The sequence below is a fragment of the Pomacea canaliculata genome, linkage group LG4 (genome assembly GCF_003073045.1).
Source record: "Pomacea canaliculata isolate SZHN2017 linkage group LG4, ASM307304v1, whole genome shotgun sequence".
Classification (NCBI taxonomy): domain Eukaryota; kingdom Metazoa; phylum Mollusca; class Gastropoda; order Architaenioglossa; family Ampullariidae; genus Pomacea; species Pomacea canaliculata.
Window position 1 is genome coordinate 17,312,895 of NC_037593.1, and position 10,024 is coordinate 17,322,918.

The 10,024-nt window shown below is 36.5% G+C and overlaps 1 protein-coding gene across 3 annotated transcripts in view; it reads left to right on the top strand.

Annotated features, from left to right (window-relative positions):
- LOC112561962 (neurofascin-like) overlaps nucleotides 1-7,968 on the top strand; it is a 29,545-nt gene extending 21,577 nt beyond the window's left edge. For all 3 annotated transcript variants that reach the window (XM_025234838.1, XM_025234839.1, XM_025234840.1), the window contains exons 11-14: nucleotides 858-1,184; nucleotides 1,989-2,123; nucleotides 2,428-2,506; nucleotides 2,853-7,968. In XM_025234838.1, the coding sequence (XP_025090623.1) occupies nucleotides 858-1,184; nucleotides 1,989-2,123; nucleotides 2,428-2,506; nucleotides 2,853-3,057 (746 nt within the window). In that variant the 3' untranslated portion in view covers nucleotides 3,058-7,968. The remainder of the gene's footprint in view (nucleotides 1-857; nucleotides 1,185-1,988; nucleotides 2,124-2,427; nucleotides 2,507-2,852) is intronic.
- The last annotated feature ends 2,056 nt before the right edge of the window (nucleotides 7,969-10,024 follow it).

Here is a 10,024-nt window from a genome sequence, read left to right on the forward strand (position 1 = left end):
TTTGCTTTCTTTTCTCTAATTTAAAAGTTAATTTTTTTTTTAAATGTTCAGGATGCCGTGGTACTTAATTTTTCTAATGCACTATAAATACGCCAAAGAAATGGCTTTTAATTGCGTTGATTATTGAGTGTTCAAAATGAGAGCTTAATATTTTTTTGCGTACGGCATCATATATCTAGCAGACAGTAAAGATAACAGCATTGTGCTCACTTCAAATTTTCCTGTCTACATATCTAGACCATACATTGAGCAAGAAAGGTGATCGTGTTTGGTAGCTGAAGACCAATTTACAAAAGACACTTGCATATAAAGTCTTGCTTTTTTTATACCTCGTGCATTCCTTTATGTGCCAGATCCTCATCCATTTAAATGGTTTACAAAACATGAAAGTTTATTTTTGAAAAAATAAAACTATTCTTTTTTCTGCTAAATAATGATAATAAATGGAAAATTTATAAAGCGCATACTCACACTCCTAAGGAGCATGCTTTTATTGCTTAATAAGAATGAAACATTTACAGCATACGAGGGACAGGAAAACAAATAGCATATGAACTATAAAATAATTAACAACCGTACTAAACGAAGAAGAAAATCAAGTACAGAAAACATGATGAGGAACAAAAACCAAGAGCAAGAGATGAGAGTAACATGGAAGAGTGTGAAAAAGGACTAGCATTATGGGGAAGGTTGTTAGGAGTAATGTTTACGGTAGAGGTGTATGAAGGTATGCTTTATCTGCAGGTGCAAACACTTTGCCTCAAGGCATATATTCCTTCCTTTTTTTTCTTTTCATTTTAATTTTCAATGGTTTTTAATGGTTTATAGCAACTTTCATTTTTTTTGTCTTTTTCTAGAGCCGATTGAGATCAAAGTGAGACCAGCAGCTGAACAGTCAGTCAATAAGGGAGAGGAGGTGGACCTGACTGTAGTGGCCTCCACAGACCCACTCTATGCTCCTGAGATGACTTACTCCTGGATCTTCAAAAATGTGACTTACACTGGTGACAAGGTTCCACCTCACGTGTCCTATGACTCTGTTAATAACCGGGCTTACATCAACACCTCGGGACTCACCGATGAGGAGTTCAAAAGCATTGGTGGTCTTTACCGCAGGGTTATCTCCCATCCAGTGGAGACGGTTTATGTTGATGTCAGTGTTGAGACAGAACATGTACCTGTAGGTAGGTAGAGACATTTTAATGGGTCTTGTGATTTATAAAAATAATTTTACAATTTTGTTGATTTAAAAGTAATTTTATGCCATTATACATAATTTTTATTTTGCACAGAACACAATAATTGGAAAAGTCCACGCAGCACTATCAGATTTTAATGATCAACAGAACTGTTCACTATTATTTTCACATTTCTGCCGGAAAGTAATGATAGTGTGATGTGTCCCCAGCACCAAGAATGCTCTACTAAGCTTTAGTTCTGTCACTGAAACATTTTATTCATCATGGCCATAGATGGAAAAGATTGAATTATTTGCTTTTTTTGCCACCTTATTAATGATAAGAAAAGCCTGTCATCAATGTACCTTGACACATAACATAGTTTTGAAAATGTGTTGGTAACAAATTCAAAAGATCTTGATACAAGAGTACTACACATGGCAAATTGTGTACAACAGTGTCTTAAAATTTCTCTCAGCTTTACCTTGCTATTTCTATTTTTAACCACTCTCCATTTGTCATCAGCACTTTATAGCATGATGATCACATTTGAAATTATTAGCAAAGCTTTTTCTACCCAAATGATGCTCAGATGAATTTGCACATTCACAGTCATTCATCATACGTGTAGGGTAGAGAAGATAATTTTTATATTGAATAGTCTAGTCAGAATTTGGTGTCATGCACTTTTATATGGTCTCTGATATAGCCCCCTAGCAGCATGTAACACATGTTTACAGGGCTGGCTGGCAGTAGTTTTTCTATTAACTGATTTTTTTCTCCTTTTTTTTTTTTTCTTTTAATAAATAGTTCCAGCTGTTGCTACAGCTTCTTTTGACTACTGGATCATTGGTCTTATTATTGGCATTATCATTATCATCATCGTCATCTTGCTCATCATCTGCGTCATATGTCGTCGGAAAATGCTGGAGGGGACCTACCCAGGTATGTGGTTTAACTCTTTGGACATTGCTGTTAAGATCAAGAGTATACTGAATAGTGTTGACTGTTTGCTGTATTGGTTACATTATGATAAAGTTGATTTTTCAAGAAGTCAGTTTGGTGAGACTATGCAGAGCAGCTTAATTAGCAAGGTCTTTTATAGCATGGTCATGGTGTCTGGAACAAGTCACTTTGTTGGTAATGCAGTTGACAAGAAGACAAAAGTTTTAAGGTGTCAGTACTAGAAGATCGCAAAAATCTTTTAGAATTGTTCAAATATTCATGCAAGTTTCATGCTTTATTTTAGTTGACAAGAAAGAGACAGCTGCTGGGCTTGACCCAGAGAAAGAACTGAAGGACAGTGGTTTCCATGACCTGTCTAGAGCGTATGTTTCTATTCTATCACATTACTTCTTTAATGTAGTCTAGAAAGCATTTTAAAACTATCCATGCATCCAAGTGTTAAAAGAATATGATTATGTGACAGAATATACATTTGGTGGTCTCTTAGCTTGAGAAGACTACATTTTCAATTGTGATTACTTTTGATGGGAACAGTGTTCTTGTGAGGAGTAGGAAGTTGAAGGATAATTTAATTTCCACCATACTTTTTACTGTGTTAAACTTCATAAACATAGCATAAATATATATGTGCCAGGCACAGAGAGATTCATTAATATTTCAGCTGTATTTTAGGAGTGAAAATCTTATAATTCTGTTGACTTATTACAGTGACTATGATGAATATCCCGAGAAAAAGCCACCACGTGACCTTGAATTTGATGACATACCTATTGGAGAGGGTGATGATGAAAGTTTCTCTGAGTATGGTGAGGAGCCGAGCAATTTCAATGAAGATGGATCTTTTATTGGTGTCTACTCCAAAGACACAAAGAAACCTCCAAGACAGCCTAACCCTACAGAATCAAACGTGTGAAATGTCATCTAGCTGGAAAACAGGTTTTGGGATGTGTGTTGATGGTGCAAAGAGTTCTCTTATTTTGTGAACTGCAAATGCTGTTTCTAGATGGATACTGGAGAAATATTGTTTTAAAAGCATGGAGGCGTGAAACTGAAGATTATTTTGAGAAAACTAGAAGTGAAAAAAAGTACTTAGTTATTTCACAAACCTTTATTTCTCTCAGTTTTTGTTTTGTTTTTTTTTTTTTTTGTTGTTGTTTTTTTTTCAACACTTCTCACTCTCGAGTGTGTATTCATGCAAACACAGCTGCAAATATACAGCTAAACATGCATGCACACAAGTTTCATAAACTAGTTTTCATAATTTTTTATTCATCAGTTTAAGCATAGTATTGTTTTTAATTCTGGTGTGTGGGGAATGGGATTTTCAAGGTTTACAGATTATCAGGATTTCTCAGAATATGGAAATCACAACTGTTGGTTCTCTAAGTAATTTGATGTTAAAAACTACTGTTTGGCATTGCAATTGCATTATAATTTGTAAAAGTGCTGGGTGTGCTTTCAAATTTAAATTTAAATGACATTTTAAGTTAGTGTGCTTACCGTTTACATTAGGGTTCTTTTGTTTTCCACAGTGCAGAAGGTGTAAAAAAGGTGTAAAATGAGTGGAAGATTTTTCTGGAACCTTTAAAGAAAAATACAGCATGGGAATGTGTATTGCTAAAATGTACCTTTGCATTGATGCTGCTCAGTCCTATAGGAAAGATTAAATGCTTCCATTTTATCTAGTAACTAATCATTTTAGTCAGTTGCCTGGAATAGCAAAATAATTATTCAACTGGATAAAAAAGAGTTTTAATTATTTGTACCTTTTTAAAAGAAGTGTGCTAAGATAAATCTCCGAGCTTTTTCACTTCTCAAAGGAAAATGCTACAGAAATGTGCAGAAGATGGACAAAAGAGTGTTAGGTGTGACGTGTGCCTTATTATGTATTCTGGAAAGATTAGTCACCTGATCTCACTTGATGCAATCAGTCAAATCAATTGTTGGTTGAGATCAACTTTAAAATTTTTAACCTGAAATGATTAGTTAAGTTCTAGGAGGATGTGTTACTTTTTTTGCTGTGGGCAAGAACATGTGCACATGCTTGTTAGTACCCTTTTTCTTTTGTAATTCAAGTTTGTTAGTTTTATTGCACTTGCATTTATGTTTAATTAAATCAGAATTAAAATCACTCTTTGAAAGCTGTTAGGATAATAAATGGCCTGTAGCAGCAAAGATTTTTGAAAAATATGTCTAAGAGGAAGGCAAGGGTGCTAATTGTATTGAAGTTTGTGTTTTCTAAACATTTTAGAGAATTGTTTCAAACTAGAACATTCATGCTGATAGAGGTTAGATATTAGAACTTTAAATATCAAGAAGCCTTTGCCCCCAAAATGCATTATCCCAGTCCCCTTTCATTGTGGTTGTTAACTTGGTGAGGGCTTAAAAACCAATTATGTTTCTTCTTCCTCAGAATTGTGTTTACAAGTATAATTATAGGCATTCCAGAGTTAATGTCATTCCACAAAAGTCTTTCACTGGGAGGAACTGACGTTAAATGTAGAGGTTTATTGTGTAAATTAATGTTGCAAAATTTTCAGAGGTTTGAATGCACTTGTTAAACTGATTCTGACATTACATTTAATATCTACAAATTCCTTGATGTTTAGCAACTGGCTCTACTGTTGTAAATCCCGCTAAGCTGTGCTGGCTAGGGAGAATTATTACAGTCAGTCTTGGAAATATTTCTCATGCTTGTTTCACAACACTTCATTTTTATTGTGGTATTCCAAGGAAAAATAATGTGATTTTCTTTTTTTGGTCACTTCGTCAAGATAATATTATAAAAGTTGTTCAAGAAATTGTTTGCCAAAGCATGTGAGCTTCAGCAGCCTCTCTTTAATGGCCATCTCCAAATCTTGGTATTTTTCATGGCTGAAGGTAAGTCTTTAGGAACACCATTGTATTTTGCTATCCTTGCTCTCTTCCTTTTGCCCTACAGCGTGTCTCTTTTTCTGCTTAGAATGAAAAGTATTCAAAAGCAGTTTTAGACTTTAATGAAATGCAAAAGGTGTGCAGTTTGTGTACGTCAGCTTTGTAAAGGCTTATGCCTCTAGTTCGAACTTCCGGAGAACGTGCAGTGCAAAGGTTTCGATGTAAGGAAAAATGTTGAAATAGCACAGAAAGCCGAGATGATTTCCTTGTGAAGACAGCTTCACCCACATATTCTATTGAAAACAAGTTTTTAAAGGCACTAGATGCTGTTGTGTGGGAAAGTGGTGTTCTCATTTGCCTTAATCAGCCACATAAACTAATGAAGTGTGTACAAGTATCTGCACTTCATCGCAGGTGTTGCCCAATGCTTTGTTGCTGACATTTGTGTAAATATGTGTACAGTACACATTTATCTAGTAGCTATACACCGATGGTGTTTTATGTAACTGTAGCCATACACCTGATAGTGTTTTATGTGACTGTAACACTTTTTCCTCAAGATCAAGCAGTAGCTGTTGAGATCATAGAAACATGAAGACTGGTTTTCTGTCTTGTGATGTGAACTGCTTTCTGATTCAGTTTTAGTACACCTGGCACATGTGTACATTTCAGTAATGTTTAACTGAGCCTCATGTGCAGTAATATATTGTCTTAGCATTTTGTTATATATGAGCTCATTGAATGATTTCACTATTTGGCTATATTTTAGTTCCCACTTATTTCGTGGGGTTTTTTTTTTTTTTTTTTGGAATGTGGTGTGTAATAATCTTGACTGAATGAAGTACAGTGCGAATAATTTTCATTGAAATACTGTTGCTCATTTGTCTATAGATACTCACTCTCACACATACGCAGACTGTGCTTTAAAATTACACTAATCTCTAAGAGCAAGCTTCACCGCAGAAATAGTCCCACTTAGTCATCAGTTATGGAGTTAGTAAACAGTGGAAGATTAGAGTATGCAGATGAACAAAACAGAGTTCATGTGATCCTTTTCTGTCCAGGGTTACAGTGGTTGTGTCCCTTTTGTATTTGTATTTATGTACATAAAAGATTTTGTTGATCTTGTACAAGTGCGCCTTTCATAAAGCCATCATTACAATCCTCATTTCATTGGTTCATTGGAAATGTGCTGAACCATTATCATGGCAGGTTATTTGAATGGTCAGGTAAAAAGGTATTCAAAGTTTTTAAATATTTTTTATTTTGCTCTCTCGGTCCTTCTACAGCCGAGATGATTTATTCTCCCTTTATGCGAGAGATCATGTATGTCTACCCGGCTTATTTATGCCCTCCGTGTATGTTTGTTTGGTTTTTTTTTTAATGGTTCATACCTGTACACGTGCGAAAGGTGGAAGCCCTGGTAGACAATATTTGTCATCTCTCTCTCACAGCCTGTATTTTCACCTTTAGCCTTTATGATAAAACATGTTTTCATTTCATGACAACCACTGCTCAATTAAGGTAAGCATGTCGTGTCACCAAGTTAAGTTTCTTTGCTCTGATGGGTTTTGGGAGAAGTTATTCTGCAACTGATTTTAATTTATGTGCTTAGTTTTTGTTCATGCTACTAAACGTTAAATTGTTTAGGTATGCGGAAAACAGTTGGAAGTGGGAAGGTTTGTCAGAACATTTGCCAGTTAAAGTCATAAACAAATGCACAGAAGGGGGCATGTCTATAAAACATTAAAATTATTAATAACAATGATTATCCAGCAAAAATAATTCATGGCTCTGATTCCATTTTTTAGGACTATAATGTACTTCTGCGTTTATTTCTTTTTGTGTTGCCCCTTGCTTATGGCTAGTTAGCTTACTACACCTGTTTTGTAACTAGAGAAGACTATTTTAGCTGATCATAAGTGCCTCAGAATTTACAAGCATGGAAGTATCATTTTTAAACATTACTGGATGACATGATTTTTTTTTTTTTTTTTGATTGATGTCTATTACATAGTAATTTTTTGCTTTATTTTTGTCTGAAATTCTAAAAACACAACTGTAAATCTGTTTGCAATCTTCATAATACCCATGAAGAGCACAAAAATATTGTTTGACATTTCCAAAATGTGCATTGTTCTTCCTTACTAAAATGCTTATAAGCAGTACAATGTGGAGTAATTGGTAAGGTGGGTTATTGGACTGTGCATGTGTACTTTAAGCATTTTTGTATCTCCTTATCTGTAAAGTTTCATAGAAAACTGGCTGTTGTGTAGTCTTACATTTCTGCTGCACATTGAGTGGGGTTTATCCCTGCTGGTAGACCGTGCGTGTATGTCATACAGGTGTATTGGCGTCCCATGCAGATTCTGTAGCGGTAACAAAGACATTTTTAAAGCAATGTTTTTGTGTGTTCTCTGGTGGTGTTTTGATAGAATGTACAAACAGTTATTTTATGTGCAGTTCACTATTACTAAAACTAACAACACTTGGAAAGATACAGAATTTTGTCAGAGCAAAAATTTTTATTTTCAGGCAGATCTGACCCTAATCCTGCTTTAGTTTATTCTAGTAACAAAAGAGAACAGTGATGCAGAAGCTAATAAACGATAGGGAAGGAGATAGGTTTACCAAAAATGTTAATAAATAACGTGTTGGTCAGGTCATTTAACTGTATGCAGAGCTTTATCTGGAACATGCTTCTCTCACTCTCATCAAGAATGACTAGGAATTTCATTTCATTCATAGCGCAGTAGCTTCTCCATGCGTTGTATTCTTTTGTTTGTATGTACGCTTTGTTTTTTTGTTTTTGTTTTTTTTTTTTTTCATTCTGGAGGGTTTTATTTGAACATTGTATTTTGACATCTTGTATCGAAGACAGGTAGATATGATATCCTCTTGCATTGATTTTTAGCAATAAAATTTGCTTATTTGGCGAGCGTGAAATATATTTTTTCACAAATGTTTAGTGGTTATTTGGAGAACAAAGTATCTTTTCCTATCAGAATTTTTGTTCCAGTTAAAACTGTGGCCTGTTGTGGTTAGCTGTAGAGTGATAACATTCTATACAGAACAATGAAGAGCGTGGGGAAAATATACTCTTGTGTCGATATTGTTAACTTCAAGCTCACTGAACCTGCGACTCGATTCAAATGTGCTATCGAAATACATGTATTATTAATATTCATTTTGTTAAATCCCAACTCTTCCCTTGAGGGTGCTGGCTAGTTGAGCGAACTTTGCCAGGTTGATTTCTGTCGCTAAGTTTCCAGTTGGGATTAAGTTGTCAACTTCAGATCTGTCTTTTAATTTGAGATGTGTGACCACGCTCACGCTGAGCTTCAGTCACTTGTCACAGTTATGACCAGTGTAATCAGTGAATGTTTCTCAAGATTTCTATTGCATACTGATCGAACTTGATCGCAGACGCCTATCATCGGCGTCCGTTTTTAGACTCGCTTACCCTTTATTTAATAGCGGTCCGGTGGCGCAACGGTTAGCGCTGTTAGCGCCTGTCACCAATACAGTGAAGGTTGGCTGCCCTGAGTTCATTTCTCGTCTCGGGCACGCTGATCTTTCTCTGCACGTGACATCTGTTTACAGGGCTGGCTGCTTGCCTTAGTTGCTGACACGGCGTAAAACACCAATTTCCCCCCCCCACCCTTTATTTAATATTAATAACCATTCAAAGCACAGCTGCAGAGGGCACTGAAAATACATCTGTTACACCAGCATTACTCCTTATGTCAATTAACATAGTTGTGATTGTAGTCAATTGACTAGTCCGCATGTTCGTCCTTTCTCTAAACATTTATGACACTCACCTTCCTTTCTCATTGTTCCCTGATTCATCTTTGTGTCTCCTGTATTTGTCTCTTATTACTCGTCTGCGTAATTGTTTGTCCTTCCGTCCTTCGTATTTTATGTCTCTTGATCACTGAGACCATGCTCCTTTATGAGCTGATTATGCGTTATTATAAATCACACGTTTATTATAAAAATGGATGAGGATGGTTTGATGGAACTACGGAGGAACTACTCGTTTGCTGTCGCCGGCGCAGCGGCACAAGAGACTTGAGTCTTTCGAAGGCACGTGGCGACGATGTAACTTGAACCCAGTCTTTGGTTCACGGTGATAAAGCATTCCGACTGCTGGTTGGTTCCACCTATACAAACGTGGACACATGTGTAAGATGATGAAGATCATCAGAAGAACGAAGGTTGAACAGCGAAATGCAGCACAGGACAAGAATTTGAGTAGAGGACTAATTCTGGTACTTGAACCCCTAACGGCGCATGGTATAGAGGAGACTCGTTTCTTGCTACCGTTAGTACACAGTATCTCACTCTCTGAATGCTAATGTTTTCTTGGGAATCCTGTCCGAAATTACCTTTTCGAAAAATCAGAAAAATCCCTGGACCGGCGTAGGTCCTGTACAGGACAACCAGTCCAGTCTTTGACATTCGTAAGCCAGTTCTTTCTCTGGTCATCGCGGCGTCGGATGATCCATGTCGTCTGCGAAGCATAGGTTGCTAATCAGTCTTCCACCAATTGAGATGGAAGTATGATGGTCGTGGAGAGCCTCGAGCATGATGTCCGCCAAGAAGATATTAAACAGCACCAGTGATAGAGGACATATATGACGTACGCCAACTGTGGTTCAAACCCCCCTTTTTTATGATTTAGGTACAGCTTGGTGCAGTATTTCCTAGAATACCTCTCATCTGTCCTCTAGATAACGCGTGTAGAAACATCATCAGGCATAGAAAGAGGTCAGCAGCTCAAACATCAGGGTTGTACAATGTACACATCCCATTATGTTGTCCAGGCTACACCCAACTCACGCCATGTTAAAATAAAAAAAAACATTTCACCCTTAACAGTGTTTCGCAACTTTCTAATGATTGGTTACTTTGCTGAACACAAACACAAATTTCATGCACGTAAGTAGTACGTGACTCCGAGGATGTCTGAGTTTTCAAGTTTGTTTCAGAACGGACAGGGC